General features: G+C 37.6%; 1 protein-coding gene across 2 annotated transcripts in view; it reads left to right on the top strand.

Moving 5' to 3' along the window:
• Window positions 1–22,775, top strand: part of SLC25A36 (solute carrier family 25 member 36) — a 33,342-nt gene extending 10,567 nt beyond the window's left edge. Inside the window, exons 3-8 of one of the 2 annotated variants that reach the window (XM_084528687.1) lie at window positions 2,886–2,963; window positions 6,255–6,355; window positions 13,075–13,119; window positions 13,979–14,045; window positions 17,358–17,647; window positions 18,496–22,775. In XM_084528687.1, the coding sequence (XP_084384813.1) occupies window positions 2,886–2,963; window positions 6,255–6,355; window positions 13,075–13,119; window positions 13,979–14,045; window positions 17,358–17,647; window positions 18,496–18,689 (775 nt within the window). In that variant the 3' untranslated portion in view covers window positions 18,690–22,775. The remainder of the gene's footprint in view (window positions 1–2,885; window positions 2,964–6,254; window positions 6,356–13,074; window positions 13,120–13,978; window positions 14,046–17,357; window positions 17,648–18,495) is intronic. The other variant, XM_084528688.1, reaches the window with a different exon arrangement.
• The last annotated feature ends 1,771 nt before the right edge of the window (window positions 22,776–24,546 follow it).

Genomic DNA, 24,546 nt, shown 5'->3' on the forward strand with positions numbered 1-24,546 from the left:
ACCTTGCAATGTGGATTGCCCCACATAACACTGGCAGGTCAGTTGAGGCCGTATGGAACATTTGTACTGCTCTCCCAGCTGTGGGTTTGCCGTTCTCTGATTTCACTAAACAGTGCAGGCTCTGAGATCTGATCTTTAATGCAAAAAGATTGTGTCTTATTTTCAGAGTAGAATTTAACTCGTGCAGCTGGTATCTGGGAATGCAGAAGAGCATCGATAACTACAACCATTATAGTCCTTTCTGCCTGCTGTTAGGGGAAATTCTGCTGTGACTTCTCTTGGATTCTTAGTTACTCCAGCAAGTCTTGGGACACTGTAGATCTAGAGGAAACAAAAAAGAGACTTTACTCATAAATTTCTCTGAGACACTGTGGTTCCTGCTGCTTTGTATGCATTCATATTTGTGCATACATGCATGTATTTGCAACACTTCATATTGTTGTGTAAGGTGATGTTCAATTAGTAGTGCGTTATGTGGGCACAGATCACGTGTTAATTGGGTACAGCTTTGCTATCATCTGATGCTGCAACCATGCTCAGCTTTATGGAATATGCTAAGATTATCTCAAAGAGTTCATTCCAAAAGCATTAGAATTGCTTTTAGGATAACACACTTGTCTAATTAATGAGGATTTCCAAAGTGCTTTTGAATACTCTAATTATTGCTGTGAAGCAACTTTACTTACTCAGTGGATTCATATTAATTGTTGTGGCTATGAAGCTACGGCATTGCTGGACACATGATATGCTGATTTTCCTAAACAGTCATGGTGACTATTTCACACTGATGCAACAGTTCACAAACACTGCTTTATTTTTGATTACTGAGAACAAACTTTGTAAACTTTTGTTTTGATTTGACAGCAAAACTGTGGTAAAATAGACAATCTCAGCTGCTGGAAATCAGAATGGATTTGGAATCTCTTTCAGTGCGATGGATGACTTTCATCTGTTTGTTCTGATAGTAAATTGCAAGCAAAATGGCCATTTATACAATGGTAGTTTGCTTTATTGAGCAATTGACTTGTCATTAACCTGCACGTCTCTTTGAAGAAGAAATATTTGTGTGTATTGGCCCGTGTTTCTAAATAAATAAGCACTGAGTTTTATGTTGCAATGTCCAGTGAAGCAGTTAATTCCTAACTTAAAAGCTGTGCCTAACTGAATTGCTAGAGTAGTTTGCAGTGATAGGGACGCAGGTAGTCCTTGTTTCTCCTCCTTCAGTCTCCCATATCTTGCTGTACTTCTTAAAATACTGTGTCTGATTAGCATCTAGTTTGTTGGACAGATTGGTTTCGCTGAAACTGGATATTAATGGGTATCCTCGTAAAGTACCAAGATAACTTGTTGCATAATGGTCTTCAACCTGGTCTCATTGTTTTAAAAAAACGTAGTTTTGTGCAAAAGATATTCCAAACACTGACATATGAGTAACACCTTGCTTGATGTCTCAGTTGACTAGTTACCCCTCTGTTTCTCTGTAAGTCCCACAAAGGTGGGAGGTCATATCTTACCTACAGAGGTGGGGATTGTCTTTTCAGGAATGAGTTAAAGAAAACCCATTTGATGCATGGCCAGCGGCAGTGCTTGGCCAGGAGCACACAGGCAGCGGTTCAGAACTGATAAGCGGTTGCTGATGGATGGATGGAGGAGGGAATACCTCCTAGCCTTAAGGGAGGGCCACTTCTCACATCGGGGGGGGGGGGTCTGTTTCCTTATATTTCAGCAGAGTCAAAATAACCACTGTAACTTACAGAAAGAGTAAAGCTAAGAATGGTTTCTAGTGGAACACTTTGTAGAGTATCTTATATACCCTGATTACCACCAATTTTTCTCCTAATCACTAGAAAAAAGATCTCAAAGACGTTGGGCACTTCTGGCATAGAAGGAGCTACATTGTGGTGCTGCAACTGACACGGATGCCTGTAGGTTTGTGAAGCAGTGCCCGGTGTAAGGGGAAACTCTGGGGGAATAGGGAGGGCAGAGCAAGAGGTAGGGGGCTGTAGAAGGCTCCCTGACACTGAAACAGTTCACATACCACTAGAGGTCACATGTAGTGTAGTTTGAATCTTGCAGTGCAAAGGTAAATCTTTCAAAATCATGTGAATGACACAGCACGTTTTGAAACGTGCCGATTTAAATCATATGATTTATAGGGACAGCGGAGGCAGCACTTCTCATCCCAATGGCTGCTTTACATTGAACTTTTGACATGTACCTTACTGTACTGAGTCTTGTTGAATCAAACCAGGGTAGCACATGCAAAACCATGTTGAGGTTGCTGTCTTTTTGAGAAGAGTGGGTGATAGCTTGCAAAAGATGTGCTTGGCTGGGCATCAGAGTGAACGTCTCCTTAAACTGCTCTTAGGAGGCACCCAACTGTTCCTGTAGTTGAATCTTTATAAATTTTCCTGTTTTCCCTTTCACTCCCTGCCCCTCTCATCCAAAGAAAGTTCCCAAATTAGGAGCTAAAGGGTGATGAATATAGAGCAGAAACTAATATTTTTTCTCTAAAGCAATTTAGAAGAGCTTACGGGAACATGAAATTTCAGTGTTTAGTATTTTCTCTCTAATATAAGGACACTTTAACTGCTTAACAATAGGTAGCATCATATGTGCTTGATCTTTAGGGAGAGTCTGTATAGATGTCATAAGCCATTACTTCTGTCTTTATTTCCTGGATTTTTATGGTATGTCAAGCAGCCATTGAATTTATATTATGCCAGTTCTGGGAAATGATCCATCTTTTGTGGTGAACATTGCATTGTCAAGGTTATTAATGGATGTGTACACAAGGATTAGAGCTTAAAATGATTTTGTAATGGTTGTTAGTGCATTCCTTAATTTTGATGTGAATATTAAAGTATGTCACTTTTGTTTTCTAGGATGATCTTGCAAAAAGAAGGTCCTCGTTCTCTGTTTAGAGGGCTGGGTCCTAATTTGGTAGGCGTTGCTCCTTCCAGGTAAATACAAACAGACATTCAGTAAGCAAAATAATTTCAGTGAAATTTTGGTTGCTGTATATTTTTCAAGGGATTTAGGGTTAATTTCAAGTGTGTTATTGCATCTGTAGTGTAAACAGTAAATATGTAGTAAATAGAAAAAATTGTTTCAGGGTTAGTTTGTCTGAGTCACTCATGCTGCACAGCTCTAGTCCCACATCTCTGCACCAGCTACCTGAGCATTTACTAACGCCTCTTTCTGAATGTTATTTGTTATTGAGCTTCTTCCAGTTAAGAAGGAGAATATTTCAGGAGTTGCACATGTAAGCAGAAGTTTGTGCCTTATGCACAGGTAGATTTAGCCTTCAGTTAATCCATCATCTTCAGGAAGCAGTTGTGTGACCAGCTTCAAAACACCGTGTCTTTCTCCCCTCCTGAATTCTGTTGAAGCACAGACCACTGGCCTAATGCAGTGGGAAGTCTGTTTTGAAAAAGAGCAAGAATGAGTTGAGTGAGACACAGCTGTCACAGATGAGGCTGATCCAGCAGTGGGCTGGACTCCAAAAAGTAGTGGGGCAGTGGCAGAGAGTGCAGCAAACCAGATTGTAAATCTGGTCCGACTGGCAGTGGTGTTGTGGCTGTCAGTTGTTCTGCCCCAGCCTAAATGCTCTAGCTGCTGCTGTTAGCAGAGTGAGGTTTATTCAGATCTCAGTTACGCCAGTTTGAATTGATTCTTGCGTACAAGTGTTAGCTGAAGTTCATTCCAAAAATAGAATAGCTAAGGAAGAGTATGAAGGCCAAGATGTGTAAAACTACTTAGTCCTAATGAGGCTAGCTATCTTTTGGCCTATTTTTGTTCCTTTCTCTTCTGTTTTTAAGGGAAATGTCTTTTTGCAGCAGGAATATATATTCACAATGGTTTTATTCCTCCACTGACTTAGTGCACTGCTTCCCTTTACCTCTTGGTCTGAACAGAAGATTATTCCTTTTTCCTGCATGCCCAGTTGAGGAATATTTTAATGATAGTGGTTCAAGGGTCTTGGATGCTTCTGGAAAATATTATTCAAATACGTTTTCTATTCAGCATTGCTCTGTCTGCTGCTTGAATCTGACAGATAAGATGTTGCTATGTAGGTTCCCTGTATGAAGAGAAAAGCATGATTCAGCAGTTGGAATACTTTTATTTTAGCAGTTTTTTTTGAAGTATTAGGAATCCTTGAGGTATTTTCTGATCATTAAGTTAGAATTGATATGTGGAGAAGCTGAAATAATTCTAGTAGCTGTGTTCTTGATCTCAGCATATAATATTTCATCATTCTGAATATAATCCCCTCAAAAAGGAAATGAGTGTAAGGAAAATCTAGGGTCATGTTCTCTTAATCTGCTGTTGGGAAATTAGCATTTGAAGACTTTGCCACATGCAATGCTACTTGTATTTCAAAACCAGGAACCACCAACAAAAAACATAGGTCATAGGTAAGGAATTATTTTCACATTTTCTAAGCCAGATAGTTCCTGAATTGAAGAACGCAACTCTGCTCGGTAGTCCAGTCTGGTTCTAAATGTTCATTATGGATGCTTTCTCTCATTCCAACTGTTGCCATTGCTAGGAAGTTTTCTCTTCCTGTCCCTTTAATCTCTTCAGTTATGTTCTGTGTTCTCCTTCTATAATAAAGCAATGCATGATTGCAGTTTATATCTTTAGTACCTGCAGCTTTATTCACCCTGCACTAAAAGCATGCAAATGCACACCATGTGTGGACCGCATGCTTGCTCTGCCAGCTCTCACTTTATCCTTCTGCACAAAAAAAAAATAATTTTTACATGTAATTTATCAACCCATAAAGGCCCATTGATCTCTGCATCATCATTCAGGGAAAGTAAGCTCTTGGAACTTAGCACTCTTTTTTTCATAAACATTCATAAAACTTTTCTTTTTACTTTGTCAAGAGACTTAAAAGATGCATTGCAACCATCATTCTTAACTCGTGATCATTCTTAGCACCACTGAATTCCATTCTGTGATTACCCTCAATGAAAAAATCCTCAATTGCAAAAAAAACAAAAACAAAAACAAAAAAACAACAACAACAACCCATCAATCAGACTCTTCAGTAAATTGCTTTTCAGTAAATCTTGTTTAGTTTCCTTTCCCATCTTCCCTCACATAAAATAGTTAGCTTGCTTTTTTCAGTGTTCATACTAAAAATGTCTACTTGCTGTAATGCCTTACAAATAAGCACATCTCCCTTGCCCTCTGGCAGACTGTTTTCATCCTGTACTTCATTTCAATTTGGTACTAGCTAAGTGGACTTAACAGCAGGTCTTTGTTTAAATAAGCTGTAGAGAAGCATGTTTCATAACACATCCAGTATACTTAACTGGGTTCAGATTCTATTTTAGAAATTACAGCCATTGAGCAAACACTTTATCATTTTTTATAATAAAGAAAAACATGTTTGTACTGCTAATGAGGTTAATGGTCTGTTCATGAAAGCTTGGATTTTTTTCCTTTTGTAGGGAGGTGTCTAAGTTGTTGAAAAACAACAGTTGCAAATTCAAAATGTATTTTCTGTGTACTTAAAATCAATGTAATGGCTCTAATGAATGAAAACAAGTATCTTCATCATATTACATTGACATGCTAACTTTTTTGCCTAGCTTTGTCTTGATAGCAGGTTACAAACTTGAAAGTAGTACAAGTTTAGAAATATTTTCTATGTAGTGTATTCGGGGGGGGGGAGGGGGGGGAGAACATACAAAGTGCCCGATCAAAATACAGAACTATAGAAAGCAAGTGTGGTTCCCATCTTCAGAGTTGCTGAAGCTTTTAAAATATAAATGTAATTATAAATATGTAATGTTTCTTTTAAATAAACAAGTCCTATATATTTTTTATTTCTTCTCAAATCATAATGTTGAAAGGAGCTTACGCCTTTAGAAGGAAGTCTGTTAAAGAAATACCAAACAATGTAACTCCAGTTCTCACTTCAACAGTGTTTCGCTTTCTGGGCTAAGCTTCCTAGTGTCACAGAAACTGTTGCTGTACTTCTATTTATAATTAGGTATTCTTCCCCTCCCTGAGTGTTAACTGGAGCTGTTGTGTAAGAAATAACATTGTAAAGTGTGCTCATTTTCTTCATTCCTAAAACAGTCCCAATGCTTTGCAGGAATTATAACGTTGAGTGTTTTTTTTACTTAAGAAATAAGGCTTGAGAGAAGATGAGCTTGAGTTAGCGAAGTTAGTGGCACTGCTAGTAAGGGCACCAACGCATAAAACATAGCATAACTCAGATCTTGTTCTAATTTTAGAGCGATATATTTTGCTGCTTACTCAAACTGCAAGGAAAAGTTGAACAATATTTTCAATCCAGATTCTACCCAGGTACACATGATTTCAGCTGGTGTGGCAGGTAAGGATCTGTAGCTTTTTAGCTTCTTCATTCTAGATTCTACAGACAAGTGAGAGGTGGCATTAAATGTGGAAAAAATAAAACAAAGTGTTCAGTGGTTGAATGACTTCTTTCTGCAATGGTTACCTTTTCTGGCCTCTGGTTAAACAAGCCACCTGGAGACTGTGTGCATGAAACTTTGCACTTGATGTTAATTGAAGTCTTTAACCATGTGTGTGAATAGCATTTTCCAGGAAAACTTGCATGTCTGCTTCCTCAATTCTAAATTTGTGAAATGAAAAATGAGTGCTTTAAACACAGTAACTATCTGCTCTGCAAACTATAAACAACACAGTGTGCACTGAACTCTGGCTAAATAGTTTGGAATCTATTTTTTACCCTTACTTTTTCTGTTACAGCTTTGTATATCTGACTTGTTTTTGCCTTTCTGAGATATACTTGCACATATTTGTGTAACTGTGTAACAGCCTCCTCCTCCCCTCCAAATCCTTTGCTCAGACACTAGTCTACATGAAGTTTGCTCAACCACTCAAGTGGCATAGAAGAGCAGATTTCTAGCATATTCATATATTTTCAAGTCTGGAAATGAATTCCTACTTCAATCTGCAGTGTAACTTTGTTATACATGTATTTCAGCAATTGCCACTGTTTGTTGCTTGATTTGTGTGTTCTGTGCTTTGGGATTGTTAACAAGGGGGAGTTAAAGGCAACTGAGCTGGTTTCTGATAAAGGACTTGTCCTGGGAAAACTAAAATGAGCTGGCAACAATTTGTTGCCTGTCTTTTCTACGTAGAAACAAATATTTCAAAGTTTTTATTTTTTTTCAGTATAGGTCATAGATGTTTCACAGATGAATTCTGACATTATGATAGCCTCTTGAACCTTATAATTTATGTCAAATTTTGCAATCAATCTAAAATGGACTGTCGAAGGTGATGTCAGAAAGATGAGTAGGGTAACTTTTCTGTTGAATACTTGCTAATAATCTGCTACAAAGAAAATGTTAGATAGCATAGTAAATTTAAGGGACATTAGCTTTTTAGTTAAATAACACACTAATGCTTATCTCTATCACATGAGAAATGTGATGGCTGTATTTAACCTTCTGACAGACATAAAGACATCTATTTTATCTTAAATGGGCAAATTAGGGTGCTCAAAACCACAGTGTTTTTATCACCTGCCAGTGTATGTTCTGTTTGTAGGTGAGCAGCACGGGGAATGTGCTGGGAAAGGGTTTTCATGGAAAAGTTCATCCTAATCAGTTAATCTCCTCAGAAACCCTAATTATATAATTTTATTTTTTTTTTTTTGTCTTCAACTGTTTGTTAATAGGAGAAAACATAAAAATAAAATACAGGGGGGAGGGGGAATGTATGGGCAATAGGGGAAAAAAATTAAGTGTATCGTCAATTGAAGACAAATTGTTTAACTTGTGCATTGCTGCAGAGAATTGAAGCTTCAGAGTGTTCCTTATTTTTCAAGTTACTGTCCTGATTCCATCGTAAAAATAAGTTTTATGTAGATATGATGTAGTGGCCTTTCCCAAGCACTTGCAGATGCAGACTGTAGCTTGTCCAGGAGTTCTGTATCTGCTTACTGACTTGCTTCCCTTTCAGAAGGTTGGTATTACGCATTTGCACTTACAACTTCTGGAGACTGTGGTAAATCTATTTTACCTTAACTGCTGTTTGCCTTTTTTGCATTTCTATACCAACTTTCATATTGAACGCTTCTGTGACTGTTACGTTTCTCACACTTCCCTAGTACTGCAGCTGTATTGCTGAACCATGTAGCTGATGAAACTGAGGGCAGAGCGTAGGTTCACACTACAGGTTGTGGATTTTTTTGTTTGCTTCTTTGTGACCAGCTTGGCACTGTATATTCCAGGCATTCTCTGGAAGACCTGTAGAAGAAGGTTCTTTGACAAACGATTTCTTGATATTCAGCACTGGCAGTGTACTGATATACATGGACTGTAGTTAACAGTGCTTTCCTGGGAACATGCTAACCATGTTTTTGCAATTCTAATATATTTCAGAAAATGCACTTAAAGCAGCCATTAAGTTTTACCTGCAAGGTTTGTATTGCTCTGTGATGCAAAACATCTCAAGGAAATGGCAAAAGAACAGGGGCAAGATCAAATGGGAATTTGTAATTGGTTGACTTAAACAGGTTAACGCAAGATCACCATAACGTGTTTTGGATATTAAAATTTCAAAATTGGCAAGGTGGATAAACTTGCAACAACTAGCAAAAATAATCAGTTTTGGTTTTTTCTTTTGCAGCTGCCATGGGTTTCAGTAAGGAATTGAGTACCTGAGTGTTAAATAAGTGATATTTTTTTTTCTTTGGATAGACCTTTCTCTCACATAAAGGCTTCTGATACCTGATGAGCATGAGATGATGTTTGCATTTATGAAGTTTTTCGTGTAGGTTGCAAAATACAGTAATGCAAAAATGTAATTATAAAAAAACAAAACAAAACAAACAAACAAAAAAAACTAAGTTATCCATGGCTTTATCTCATGCATATATGAAAGTACTTTAAATAGTGAACTTCAGACAACTTTAAATACTGTTTGCATGTATCATAGGTTAATACATAAGTATCCCAGGCTAGACTGATGCTATATTAAATAAGGATTTATTTATGCACACAGCTTTTTTGGGTGCAAGAAGCTGAGGTACAGTTTTTTAAGACTTTTTGGTTTTTAGGCCTGATTCTTCCTTCTCAAGATAAATATACATTCTTAGTTTTATTAACACTTCTTTATTAAGTTTGTTTTATCCGAAGGAGGACAAATTACGCTACATATTAATAAACTGATGCCTTATGCAATTCGAAATTGTTTTCCTTTTTCTGTGTGCTAGCTTCCAGCATATAATTCACATTACCATAATTCCTAAAATACCTTTATATCCCATAAAGGAATACTCAGCAATCCTTTTTGCTCACCACCTGGTTTATCACACGATTCTTGCATGCTTGCACAGTGAAGAGATTCAAAGCATACTACAAGAATGAGTGTTTGCTTTTGTGAAGATGGTTTCTCTGTACATTGCAAACTTAGGCTAAATTCTCAGATTCACTCCAAACTCTGCCTTCTCATTGTACCTACTCAACCTCTCTTACCACAACAGAGAATAAAATCTTACGTAGGGAACTGAATGAGATGGTGACTTCCTGTTTGGCTTTCTGAATTGCCTTTTTAGTGATTTATAGCATTATTCAGGCAATGCAGATGCAAATCTGCTGCAGAACTACTTTGCCTAGTATACTATTGCTGCTGGTTTTGGAACTCTACTGTAAAACCAACCCAAGTGTAACTTTTTTTTAAAATTTGGGACCACTTTATTACCTATTAAGGTAATACACTTTTTGTAGCCTTTTAGTATACACACAGATAACTTGAATACCAAGTATGAGGCACATGTAATTCATGGATTATTGACATTAGAAAGCTTGATTTCATAAGGCATCCATTTTTTTCCGTCCTAAGATGACTTTACTTTTTTTTAAAGATATTTGGGAGGTAGTGGGAAAGGAGAAGGGCTCACTTGTAAATCTCATACATAGGTAAGTATTTGGAGATGTAAAATTGAACTGCTGCAAATGAGCAGAAATTTCAGTACTCAGTGCATTTTACACAACTATTTTAATACCTGTGGCCTGTTCTGATTATTTTTCTTGCGTTTTTTCCTAAACTTTTACCTGAAAAAAGTTAGATCTCACAATAACTAATTCACAAATCCTTCCAATGGGATTCGATTTGTACACATGTGTCTGATGAGGTCACTGCTTGTTGTTATGATACAGAAAAGCCTGTGTCTATTTTAGGCATTTACTGTACATTTCTCCCGTGAAAAGAGTGAGATCGTGTCATCTCATGCTCCCCATCCGCAGGTCACTTCCTGCAGAAATATGGACTAACTTAAACCTCGTGAGTACTGAACTGAGCGTCTCTTGCAGCCTCTAGTGTAAGAACCACACATTGGGTTTGTAATATCTATTAAATAAACAAAATAAGGGGAATTCACTTTCATTATCTTGAATTCACATTATGTGCATTGTGCAAAGACATCACGTCTCCTGAACTCTGTTAAGAGTTAACTTTGTGCAGTTCAGGGAAAGGTGGAAAATACCTTTCACTGATGGCTGCTACTTTTACTTAGCTCTGTTGGCTAATTCCAAGTCCCTTGCTGAGTTAAACAAGTTTTTTTTGTTTTCTTTTTTTTTGTGTGTCCCCAAGCTGCCTTTAAAATGTTGCAGCTGTTGTCACGTTATTTCAAATACCTCTTTTTTTCTTTTTCTTTTTTGTTTTTAATATGTATACAATCTCCTTTCTGTCTCTTTCTCTTTTCTCTTTTGGTTTGTTTTTATTTTACCACTTTGGATTTCCAATTCAGCATTCCATATTCACATGTGTCTATCAATTACATTGGCTTACAGATTAAAAAAAAAAACACTTCTGAAATATGATGCATAATAGGAATACCTGGGATCTTACCTGTCATTAGCTCGTATAGCTCAAAAAGTAGATTGCGATATTTTCTGTCTGAAGTTTGGATATAATTTCATAGAACAAACTAAAATACAGACAATACAGGAATTTCTTGTATTGCCAGATTGATTTTAAAATTAATCTGGAATCTTAATCTTTTGAGAATACAACACGTTGATAAGCATTGTAAACCATTATAAAGTTTAGTTTTAAGACTTCAAAACAAAAAAAAGAGGAATAAAAAGGAAATGATAGAGCTTAATAGTTGTTGAAAGCCCTGCACCTATGTTTTAACTAGTACTTTTGCTATAGACTTACTTTATTTAAAAACAAAAGCTTATCTTATCAAAGATCCCCAAATTATGGATATTTCTTGTTTTGGAGCCTCTTCCTTGAGGTCAGCATCACTCAACTCTTTGTTTTTCTTCTTGCACTGGCTATTTACTATATTACCTGTAAGAATTGAGCTGTAGTCATTTCATCTTGAAACCTGAATTATTGAAGGCTCTTTGATTTGAAAGCTTTGATACAAACTGTTGTGCTACGAAGGCTTATGGCAGCCCTGGGGGCAAGAATGCCTGTTGCTAAGTGTCTGAGCATACTGTTAGGAGTGCTACGCTTAAATAATGCTTAGAGCAACCTAGGGAGAGGAAGTTTAGACAGAATAAGCCTGTGCCAACCACTATTTGCTGGCAGTTTCCAATATACTCTCCTCAGAAGTATGTGGCTGCCCCTGCGGGCAAATGTTGCTTCTTAGATAACATTTGGACAGCAAAAGTTGCCTCTTGTTGCCTCTGATTTCACCTCTGTTTCCTGTTACAGATTTAGCATCTTCAGAGACCAGTTCTACGACTTGGATAGGAAAGAGAAAGGGCCCAGCAGATAATGCTGCCAAGTACAGGCTAGCAGTAAGAACATTTCAGAGCATGTAACTCCAGATAAATAAGAAGCAAAAACATTTTGTTCTTGTTTGACTCATTAAACACTCTCTAAGAGCTAGGAGGCACTTTAGAACTTATCTTGGCTTTTTTGAGAGAAGCCTTTTCTGGAATACGTGTGTTTGTAGGGGAATTGAGTTACTTTTTTTGCCACCTTATTTCAAAGCCTTTCTTTCAGTCCTGTTAATTACTAGTGCCTTTCATGCGCTGTAGGTGTGGAAAGATTCTGATTTTAAGGTAAGAAAATTAAAGCTTTGCTAGTGCTAGTATAGAGGAATATAAAGTGTGCATTTAGTTCAATTTAGTTCAGTGGAATTCCTGTACCATAAAGCCTTAGATAGGTCAGAAGGGCTCAGACTAGTTGAATTGCAGAGCTTTTTTGCAGATGTTTAAAAAACATCCAGTGCCTTGTTAAGGCAGAGTAGGTCGCTGATGCTTTGAGTTTTTTACGTAATAATTTGACTGTGTGGAATGCAGGTATGAAAACATTTTAGGCTTGCTAGTATTTCACTCCATCATATGAAGGGCTATTTATTTACCTAGACGTAGAAAAAAATAAGTAGCGTATCAAAAAGCAACCCCAAACCTTTATGACCAGTGAGTTCACAGGAAGTTTTTTAGTTAAGAGGTTTGAGACAGTTTAAAAATCTATTTAATCAAAAGATTAAACTGAAATCCCTTAAGTGTTCTTGCTGTTTTGGCACAGAAGTATAGCTAAATCCTAGTACCTGCTAAACCTCATAGTTTGTCTGGAGAACTGTAACTGAAAATCCTAATAACCTATTTAAGACTTGGGGGTGGGGAGGGCAGAACAAACCTTAGAACAGTTAAGATCCCCTGGCATTTCTCAGAGTATTGCAGTCATTTGTGTGCAATGTAAACATAGATTATGATTAAACAGAAGTAACTGGTATGCAAGCAGTTCTGCTAAATATTTATATTTATGTAAGCTGTTAATGATCTCCATAAACAAGCTCATCAATAGCCTGTTCGTTGTATAAGTATCGTGCACCAGATATGCACTGAACGAGATAACTCCTCGTTGCTTTCCTGCAAGCCCCGTCCCTTCCCTCGCAGGAGGGCAGCATGTCTCTGTAGTGATATATCAGTGATGTGTGTCACTTAGAAAGCAAGTGTCTAAATTTATCATCTTTTGCCTGGCCATGTTCCAGCTCTTCCCTTTTCCTTTCCTCTCCTGCAGACATGTCACCTCATTAATGGTGCACGTGTGGTATTATGACTCGAGATGGTTTTTTATTTTGATTTTTTTTTTCAGAGCTGCCTTTCACTCTGCTCTTTTTCTCTCCACGGTTGTGCAGAAGTAAGAATGATTCTTACTTCTTTTCTTTCTTTCTTCTTTTTTTTTTTTTTTTTTTTTAATTTGTTTCCTTCTTTCTCTTCCTTTTCTTTTTCTTCAGTGGACTGAAAATCAAAGCTTTAACCCATAGTCCTGATGCAAGCCTGAATAGTTGCTGTCTGTCTGGATAGTTAGAAGTCATACTATTTACTTTAACAATTTAAACACTCATACGCTTGTAAAAGTATTCCTGGGCCAACCAACAATCTCTGCTTTGAATACTAAATAAAATATTACCTGTTAAATTTAACTGCTCTTCCTAGTTCAGTATTAAAGGTCTCTTAACTGACAGTAACACACGCCTTTTAACTGCACCAAAAGTAGTATTTATTCAGTTTGCATGCTTGTAAACTCGGATTGTATTTCAGGTAGCAAATTAAATTGACACAATTGTTTAAGTTATATTAAATGCTGTAGCTGTATCTGCAACCTGTTCGTACTGAATTTTCCAAATTGATTGGCTGATACTAGTCTAGCTAGCTTTGTTTATCTGTGCTGTCAAAAAAACAAAAAGGGTTGGTATGATTATATAGACAGAAGTATACATAATTGGGCTTATTTAATATGTGGGGAAACCCTTGCTAAGAGTAAACTTAAAATCTTAATGTGAAATTAATTAAAATCTTAATGTGAAATTAAAAAAAGCTAGATGATTATTAGCTGTATGGGTTCATAAAATGTCAGTAAAAGGCTACAATGGGAACTTTGTAAAAATCAGTATAGTCCGAGTTTTTGCATCCTACCTTTCTGTGCGTGTTTCAAACTTAGCTGCAGTTGCCTTTATGATACTATCACATCTAACTTTTTCTTTTTTAAATATTAGGTTTTACTGCAATCACAACAACCAATCCCATTTGGCTAGTAAAGACACGATTACAGCTTGATGCAAGGTAAGAATCTACTGGTGACAACTGGAAATCTCACTGCTGTTAGATTTAAACTTTGCGTAAGAGTTCTGAACAGAAGTATTTGGATCGACTCTTTCAATATCCAAAACTTTGAATTAAGAAGTTGGTACTGATCTATCTGAAAGTTACACTTGTCGTTATAATAATTTTTCTTTATTAATCTCTCTGTTCTAAGGCATGCTTGAGACACTGTAGTACACTGGCCAACAAATTTGGAACGAATTACAGGGTTAACAGTCTTATATTCTACCAACATGTGCTTACATTTCCCTTCAGTAATGCAGTCTTTTTGTTGTTAGTTGTTGAGCTAAAAGTTCCTGAAATAAGAATTTTAAGTGTTTTAAATCAGGATTTAAATATTTTAGTGAAAGTTTAGTAAAATGATGAAACCCCAGTCTGCTCTTAGTTTTTCACGAATAGTGAGCCTACAAAAAGCAGAAGCCTGCTTTTATTGATCCAAACACAGGAATTTCCCTAATGTGCAACAGGCAATAGAAGTTGTCTGAATTTATTACAGAAATTGATTACACAAAGTGTTTATTGGTACAGTACTTATAATGACGTAGAACCTTATGCAAATGGAGAGGAAGACTGACCTCTATTGTCATCTATTTAAAACTAGGGAGAGACTGATGAGATGCAAATGTCTAAATACAACCGTCCTGTTCATTTTATAAACTTTCTGTAAAAGAGTGCAATATCCAGTTCTCTTTGCAGCCATACTAAATCCGTTAATGAGCCACAAAACTTGGTAGCTTATCCGTTTCTGGTTGTAAAGCATGAAAGCATTGCTTCAGAAAACAATATTGCTCTGTGATAATTCTTCAAAGGAAAAACAAAACCAAAACAACCTACCAAACTGACGTTGTCAGTTCTGAGTGACATTGTCAAATGAGATTCATTTCTGGGAACAAACTGTAACTTTCAAGCGTAGGCAACACTGATCTTACATGTTTAAGAGTTTATTAAATAATTAATAGAATTAAAAAACTAAATATAAACACAGTGAAATCAACTTAATTTCTTCCTTATAAAACAAAGAAAACTGAAAAACCTCTGAAGGTTGCTGGGGCAGAATGTACTAATTAATGTAAAGAGGGTTGAAATACACCAACCCTAAGCCCTAATAAATGGTTTAAAACTATAACCTTGATTGTTCTTTTAAAGTGCTTCTGTTACAGTCTGTGCCAGCATACTGTGTGATAGCATTTGTTTGGGAGGATAGGTGTCTGTGACAAGTGGTAATTTCTGATGTACATGTAACAACCTTAGATGTGCAGATCTTGTAACTACTTTAGTGCAGTGGTGTTCTCCTGAATCTTAGTCACGACCATGTGTATCCTAAGGAGTATCTGGGCATCAAAATGTCATTAAAACAAAATAGATTATTGCGAGCTCTTCTTGCTGTACAGCCTGCAGTTCAAACCTTAGCATGTTTTTGTATTGCTTTCAAACTAACGAGTGCACATTATTTCTGTATGTAGTAACAAACCCGTTGCTCATATGGGAGCTTCCTTCTAGAACAAGGAAATCTATCTTTAAGTGTAGAACACAGCAGTTATACAGGCTAATCTAACACACGCTGCGTTTTCAGCTTAAAAGAGTTTTAGTTTTTAATATTTCAGGTTTTAGAGGCATAAAACACTTGGCCTGTATGATTATTTACAGGTTGGACTAGATGATCTTGGAGGTCTTTTCCAACCTGGTTGATTCTATGATTATACTCACTTGGTTTTGTTTATGCTGAGGTTCTCTTCAAAACTCCCACTGGTCCCAGTAAAAATGGGGAGAAGGCATGTTTTGTTTCCAGAGTGAAATTGTTATAGACTTTGAGGCAATGCTAGGGCTCTTAAATGTCAGAACAATTTCTTGCAGCAGTCCTGTAAGAAAGGTAAGACAGGTTTACCTGTCCAGGTGTAGAGGAGACATATAGATTGGACTGCTCTTGGAGTTGCAGCTTCTAGGTTTAGCTGTTCCTCTTGCTAACTGTTCTTCATCTCTGTTCTCCTGTCCTACCAGCAGCACTACCCACCACTCCACAGCATCTGCCACCTAGCTCAGTCAAGTTCTGATTCACATCTATGTGTACACAAGGACCACTTAAAATAGTACCTGATACCTTGCTTCAGTGCTTTCTGCTGCAGAGTCAAGCCATCAGGATTGAAATTCTGCCATCTAGTGATGCCTTATTCTACTTGCATCCTGTCTGTCCTGATTTGACACTATGCGTATGATTTAACGTAACTTCTTAAAAGCTTATTTGCTGTTTTAATCTGTGCAATTTGCTCACTCAGGAGACCTCTGCTGGCAGAATCTGTATGCTTCAAGTGCCTGTGGTCCCTGCTGCAATGAAGCAGATTTTATGTAGTGTCATAAGGGTCATGCATAGTTGTGTACAGTGTGTTAGATCTTTCAGTATGCAGAACTCAATTCAGTAAGTAAGCTAAAAATGGGAATTAGATTTTCTTTACCCAAATATTTTTTGATAATGTCTAATGTAATTTGGCTTGGGTTTGTGAAGTTCGTTCTGACATCAGAAAATAAATAGCAAGAGGCTGAGGACAAGTATTTTGATGTCCTTCAAGTCCAGTGTGCATATTGCAAAGTGTAAGGAGCATATGCCTTGACATCAGCTGTGGCTTTGCTGAATCAAATAAAAGCTGCCTATGTTGTGTTGGTTGTCATGCTCTCTTCAGATGTTTGCTGATACCCAGCTGTTTGCTGATACCTCTGATGCTCTGAGACCTGTTGGAACCCTAGCTCTCCTCTGTTTCTTTCATGTTTATGAGCCTCTCACCCAATTCATCCTAAAGGCTGTACTGCAAGACATACGCTTCTGGAATGGGATGGGTAATTTCTGTAGGAGCTGTTTATTTGAGGCAGAATTTAGGGGAGAATCCACTCAATATGCAGAAGAAAATTATATTATTTTTTTCTCCCACAAGCCTTAACTTATAAAGTCTGCTTGGGAGTCTGTTTTTAGGCAATTTAGTCCTTTGTTCCACAAGACACTGGGAGGCCTAGAGCTGGTTGATTTGTCTCTGTAATATTTTACTTTAATCATACTATAAAAAGTTTGGCTTGGAATCAATGTAGTACTTTACTTGTGTTCAGTGCTGAAGGTATTTAGGACATTCACTTCCAAATTCTGTGTTCCCGTAAGTATTTGAATTAGGGACCCTTAGCATCAGTGTGAGATGTTTCCTAAATCTTCTTGTCACTCAAGAAAAATTGCTTAATTATTTTCTAATCTCAATTTGCACTATCTTGATGTCTGTCTTGTTTTCTTCTTAGGAATCGTGGAGAAAAACGAATGAGTGCGTTTGAATGTGTCCAAAAAGTTTATCGATCAGATGGTATTAAAGGCTTTTACAGAGGAATGTCAGCATCCTATGCAGGCATATCTGAGACTGTAATTCATTTTGTTATTTATGAGAGTATTAAGAGAAAACTACTGGAGTATAAGACTGCTTCTGCCATGGACAATGAGGATGAGTCGGCAAAAGAAGCTTCGGACTTTGTTGGAATGATGATGGCTGCTGCCACTTCCAAAACTTGTGCAACATCAATAGCATATCCCCATGGTAAGTGGGGCTTGTGTAGCTGAGATCCTGAATCAACGTGATCAAATAGAGTTTTTCCAGCAATTTGTAGCTGACTTGGACTTGCTTGCTCAATAACAGTTCCTTTATCTAATGCTTTTCACATTCAGCTAGTCAAAATGAGTATAGTATTCAGAAATGAAAATATTTTAAAATGGATATCTCTCATGGCTATTTTTTGTCAATGTTTATTTCTACAAGGGAATTGCCAGGCTGTGGCCCAAAGTACTTAGGGAGAAGGTACTTTGTTACTTGGAATCTACATAGCCAGCAATTTCACATAACTCACTAGTGGACTGTGGTGGTTTACCACCAGTAGATAGTTAACCACCACCACACTGCTGTCTTACTCCTCCCCACTCAGGACATGGAGAAAATACAATGGAAGAAGCTCATGGGTTGAGATAAGACTGTGTCAACCCAATGCAGAGAGAAGAACTTTCTGGTGTGTAAGAAAATAGGCAGCCTAGTTTGGTTTTCAGTGGCATTTGCTTTTTTCCAGCCAAGTAGTTGTGTATACATTAAGCTTGATGGATTGAGTACTTCATTCATGGCAACTTTGAAGTTAAAACATAAGCCCAAACAGTTCTCTTCTGGATTTTAACTGAGCAAAGTCTTGCTTATCGATTTAGTAGACAATACATAAACATTTAACTTGTTTTCCTCTTACATGTACCTGCTTTGCTTCTCTGTTGTTTATTTTTTTTTAGAGTTTTTCTGTTATTAAGAACCTGAGGAAGGGGATTGGTTGTCTTTTAATGTAAAATTACTAGTTGGTTGCTGAGAAAGATAAGTGGCAAACATAATCATGTGTGGTTTTCCTTATACAGAGGTTGTACGAACAAGACTAAGAGAAGAGGGAACAAAATATAGATCTTTCTTCCAGACGCTATCTTTGCTTGTGCGAGAAGAAGGGTATGGATCCCTTTACCGAGGTTTAACTACACATCTGATCAGACAGATTCCAAACACAGCTATCATGATGTCAACCTATGAAGTGGTAGTCTACTTGCTCGATGGATAGCAGCGTGTCAAGGCTTTCTAGAGGAAGCTGGAAGATTGAAAGACTGAAGTGGACCATTGAATGTCAATGCCAAATGCGGTGGGCAAAAGGAAAGTTATATCAGGAACATGCAGCTATGGACAAAATAGAAGGTTGTGGGCAACTGAATAATTTTGCTGCCTTATTGTATGGTCTCAGAAATGTGGCAAATGGGAGCTGCCCCTTAGGGAATGCATTTATACATCTCTTAATTCTAAATTGCTACTTTATTTTCATCTGTTAATCTAGACAACGCTATTCAGTTTTCAGAGACCTGATGAGTGAGAGAGGGGGTGTAAAACATTCTCGGGCAGCCTTATTTCCACTTAGTGATTGCTCTCAACTCCATCCTTTTTTGTTCTGTTTTACTGCACAGTAACCTGTTGGAAGAATGGGGAAGATGATACTTTAATACCTTTCCATACCTGAAATTTCCATTAGGTTGCTCTGAAGTTTCATATAGAGACTGAGGTAGTAGTCAGTGTGTAAAGTTTTCAGTGTTGCTACCTCGAGATAGGATATGGCGCAGGGACCCAGAACTGAATTATTTCTTCACTTTAAAAAGGTGATGCTTGTTGGCTGTGGTTTTTTTTTGTTTTTTTTTTTTTTTAAGTTTGAGCAGTGTTCTAGGTTAGTGAGAGAGGATCTGATTGCTGAACTCTTCAGGTTATCCATCTCTTAATATTGGTGTATGTGGATTTCTAGTTCTGCTGCATCACTGTTTTTAATTTCTGAAAATTTCCCTCCTTTTTAGAAGAAAGAGACCTATGAAACATTCTTCTGTATCATCCGGTTTCCTTGCCAACTTGTCAGGTCACTCGCACAGCTATGGTAGTAGCTGAATGCTGCTACTTAGCCTTTTAAAGGATACTTACTGTGATAGGAAATCTTACCTAGTCCAGCCTAACATTTGTGAAGACAGGATTTATTCAAAAAGCTCAATGCTACCTAATAACAAGGTGTTTTATCCTAAAACTTCGGGCAAAGCCTGACCTAGCTTACTAGTATCTGTATTGGTGTAGAGGGGAAGAACATGCATCACCATGGCTAGGGTGACCAGAAAGCAGAAAATGTTGAAGCTGAGATAAATCTCTTCAGTGCAGACAGCCTCCGTACAGAATGATGGAGAAAAGAGTAAATTAGATTTTTTTGGTCAGCATTCCCCTTGATAATTGGTGTATCACTTCTTCCAACTTGAGCCTGTGTGCAGAATTGCAGTTGACAGTATAACCTTGTCCTCCAGATTGTTTGAATTTTCAGGAATTGTTTTTTGTTCTATTAACCAGTTGCAAAACCATGAGTTGCATTCAGCAGCAAGGCTTAGCTAGTTAACTCTTGTCATAACTTAGAGCACTTTCCAAAATCATACAGTCGGAGTGTCAAAACCTGAAGTTTACTGTTACAAGAACTCGTGTATGTTTCCAAACAGAAATCTTCTGTCTGCACCTAGAATATTTATCAATATGCATCCATGATCCTTATGAAGAAGATGGCCATTGTAATTTGGGGGCAATAGCTTTCTACATATAAATGCCACTACACTGGTATGACAGAACTGTGCTATCAGCTCTTCCAGTGTGGTGCTTCAGTGTACTTAAACTGTGCATTGTGTGCAATGGCTTTCTTATAAATGACTCCTTATGCACTTTGTGGCCTTCTGGCTTGTGACTTTTCTTCCTCTTATCGATTATCTGTAGTCAAACTGTGGTTAGTACATGCTGTTTGGTTTTAAACAAGGCATGTGGTTTGATTTCCATATAACTGCAGGATAAAGCATTTCATGCTGTAGATGTGTAGGATCTCTGTTGCAGTAGTTCTGTAGGCTTTATGTGAAAACTTGAAGCTTACAGAGCAAGCAGTCTGTTTTTTTTTCATTCCCTTTCCTTTATTTTGATCTTGTCATGTTCTCCATGCTGCCAAAATTTTTAATACTTCATGTAACTACTGATTGCCACCTATAGCACACGCAGTGACCTTGGAGTGGAAGCTTGGCTGTACTGACTTCTTTGTCCTTGGAAAATCATGTTTTACCTTTTTAAAGACAAATACTGTGGTCTGTGATCTGTCTGCGAAGGTGAACTTGGTTGATTTAAAGAAGTGAAGGGAGTGCTTATATGTGTGCTCTAAATAAAATGCACCTTTTTCTAGTGATTTCTAGGAAAAATTGGAAGTATTATTCATGACTCTAAAGTCTTGCTGTGATGCCATTATTCAGATAACTAAACTAAGTGCAGGCATAGCTGCTTATTGTAGCTTTAAATCTATAGAAAGCAGATTACTCTTCAGGCTATCCAAGTTATTTGGTCACAGACAAACTTTAACTTGGCAAGACAACATTCAGCTGTGGAGTTTGTGAGTATAGCTGACATTAAGCCTTGCATTAGCCTAGGCTTCATGCAAGTTGCTCTCCTTTGTTTATTGGAAACAGTCTCCCTTGATTACACATACATCTCTTCCATTAATTCACGGGGTACCTCCTGTGTGCCTTCTCTGGGTGAGATCCAACCCCTGCAGTTGCTTTCAAAACAAAAGTTGAAGTAGAGAATTTTGACAAGGCCAACTGAGTATGGGAGACAGCAGCTAGAAGTAGACAATCAGCTTATGGTTCCACCTTCTTCAGGGGGGTTTAAGCAATGTTTTTGCCTTCAGGGGGTGATCATGTTTTTTGGCTTACTTTATATAATATAAACCCAAAGTTTTTTGGCTTTTTCATTAAAGTACAGTACATACAAAGTTACCTCTGAAATATTTCCCAAAGATCTTTAAATTATTTATGTAGTTTTCCTGATTATTTATTCCAAAAGCTCAAAGGGAATTAGAAGATGCTACACTCTGTACTATTCTTCTACAGAACCAAAAGGAGTGCATTTAAACTTTCTTGTAATTTAAATGGTCATCCTAATTTCTATTTGAATGTAGCTTATTTACGTCACTTTTTTTTTTTTTTTTTCCCTGCTAAAGAGGCAAATTGTTTTTTGGATGTTTAAAACAAGCCTCAGTAATTAGTTTCTTTCCACAACTTCCCTTGCCTAGATAAACCCTTACTAGCTACCAGTTTTGACTCAGCAAAAGGTTAGGTTTGGGAAGCACTGAGCCTGCACTTTGCAGAACCAGCCCAAAGATGGCAGTGGAGCCTGCATTGCTCAGAGGGAAAAGGGGCTGCCTGGCTGCCTGTGTGGCTGTGCTGCTTGTCACCCAGCTGCTGTAGCATCCTGGGGGTGACGTGCCAAGGGTGGCCTGAGTTTGGAAAGACAGAAAAAATCGATTTCGGCGAGTGCCGTCACATTTCACTGCCCCTCTAATTGCCCTACAGTCCCTGTAGTGCTGCGTGCTGACAGGTGAGTTGTGGTGTGTCGCAGGGGGCTGAGCCTGGCCTTTAAAATGACCGATAGATCTGCTGTTTGTCTGAATTACTCATCTGCTAGACTATGTTGTTTTAAGTAGTTTTACACTAGGGTTTTATGGAGTTTTTGTTTATTTTAATTGTAACTGAAACATCAGCCTGTCCACTAGTACATTGACATTGCACCTATCTAGTTCCCTGTTTACATAATGCACTCCATTTATTTCCTTTCTAATTGAGATGTTTGTTAATGACAGCTTCTGCTGTTACGTTTTTGTTCTTATAATTACATTTGTAACATTCCTCAGACTGTAGCATTTGAGAAGAATACTTCCAGATCCAAAATATTGGAGAGCCTCTGTAAATGTTGCTTCCTGTTTGAACTGTTTAAATTCAGAAAACAAGCTGAACACTGAAGTGTGCCTAGGTAAATGTAATCCCTTTTCAACTTTTGTCTGTAAAGATTTAGTTAAGTAAGTTTTCAGTTCTTCTATTTAAGTGAGTCTGCCTACCCTGCATATGTGAACTTAATTATGCCCTAGGAGTCATAGCTAAACACTCACAAATGACAGTTCCAGAATACTTTCATGCTCATGTGAGGTTTGCTATTATTCTTGCATACATGTAGTTGGCTGTAAACTATGTGCATTTACTCTGTATTTATATAGTTAACTCTTTTGTTTGGATTGCTTTAAACTTCAAAGCAAATTAAAATGATGTGCTTCTACTCAAATGTTGCCTTCTGTGCTCAACTGTACACTACTTTGAACCTTTTTGATTTCTTATTTTTGATACATACCAGTGCCTGGACAGTTGTGATTAAAAACGAGCATTTTAGTAGGAGACCATGGTGAATCATTTGATCTTGTGTCTTTTTATAATAACTGCACGTAATGGATCTGTGTTGTACCTATGTTTTTTTTTGTTGGGGTTCATGGGTGCTTTATATTACAGTCTGTGTTCTTGCAGTTGAATCTGAATACCCATGTTACTGTTGGTCAACTGAGATTCAGTAACTGGTGTTCAGAAAGTTTGTGCCATTTAAAGTGCCATCTAGCACAAGCTACTGTTGGCAAAAATGAAGGGCAGTAATTCCTTAAAATGTTCAGACTTCATTGCAAGTGCACTTACAAATAAGTCTTTGAATCTGAAGTGCTATTAGATACGATTTCTTTTTAACTGTAAGCATTTGATCTGAAGTCTGTCCTGAGAACTTCCTCACAAATCATTCTGCAAAAACATACATGGGTTTTGTTTGGGGTTCTTTGTGCCGCATTTCCTTCCCCTAACCTCCAAATCAGTGTGTTCTGGAACTGAATCCTTAGCAGCTTTTGATATGGAGCCAGATTTGATGTTTCCTATTTCATTATTTCAGATGTTCAGAAGTTTTTCAAACCTTGCATTAAAAAGGCATGTCTGTGATAACTCATTTCTTTATTTTCTTTCAGTACGTGTTAATTTGAATTGACCAACCCTGCTCTGCTTCTGAGACTTCTTAGCATCAAGGTCAGCCAAGCTTTAGAGGTGGTCAGTCTTCTGGAATTAGTGCAGGCAAGCAGCGTGCTTATCCCTGACACATCTGAAGTTATGCCTCTAACTGGCATAATTGTAATTGTCTGCAATTGATCTTTCAGTTGAGTTCTCAGAGAGGCAAATTGGCAGGGCAGAACTCAGGTTAAGTGCTTGGGGATGTTTTGACCTTCATGCTACTTCACTTCTGCTGGAGGGGTTGTATTAAGCTTGCCCTGCACAAAATCATGTGTGTAAAGTGAAGGTATGTGAGGTCTGAATTGAGTTACGTTTTGGCATTAACGCACTGGTGGTCTGACACAGATGCAGCTGAAAAGCATGTGAAGCTTAATAAAGATCTCTCACAAAAGAAGGCCCTTAAATTTGATGATGCACTTAAAATGAGGTAATTCCAAAGACAAATACTCCTCAAATCTTCTAGGCAGTGTTGCCAGCAAGTGTGCTTGTTGCTGACTCAGAGTGTGATTTATTTATTGTTTTCTTGCACAGCTTCTGTCAAATGCAGGGGATGCCAGGACAGGAATCTAGTTCTCATGAACTAATTGGTACAAACAAAACATTGTATTTAACTGAGGAAGATTAACTGAGGAGAGAAGGAACTTTCATATTTTAAGTGGAATGTTGCAAGGGATGCAATATTGACTGGTTTCACTAATGCAGGCCTACTTGTTACCGATAGACTTGTGTAAAGTCAACTAGAAGCCTTTAAAGACAAGCTCCAGATGATGAATCTTAGTCCTGCTTCTGGGTGGATTTCTACGTAAGGGAGTGTTTCTTCCCTTAACTGTGGTTGTTCAGAAGTCGGTAGCTTTTTCTAATCTTGCTCCTGCAGCAGACACTTAGGACGGGACTGAGGCTTTAACTGCTGAAATTATTGCATCTGGAGTATAAACAAAATTCAAAGCAGTCTGTTCTGGAACTTCAGCATCCATCTAAAACTCTGAAAATAGGCATGGTAAAGTGCAA

Source organism: Aythya ferina, assembly GCF_964211825.1.
Source record: "Aythya ferina genome assembly, chromosome: 9".
Taxonomy (NCBI): Eukaryota; Metazoa; Chordata; class Aves; order Anseriformes; family Anatidae; genus Aythya; species Aythya ferina.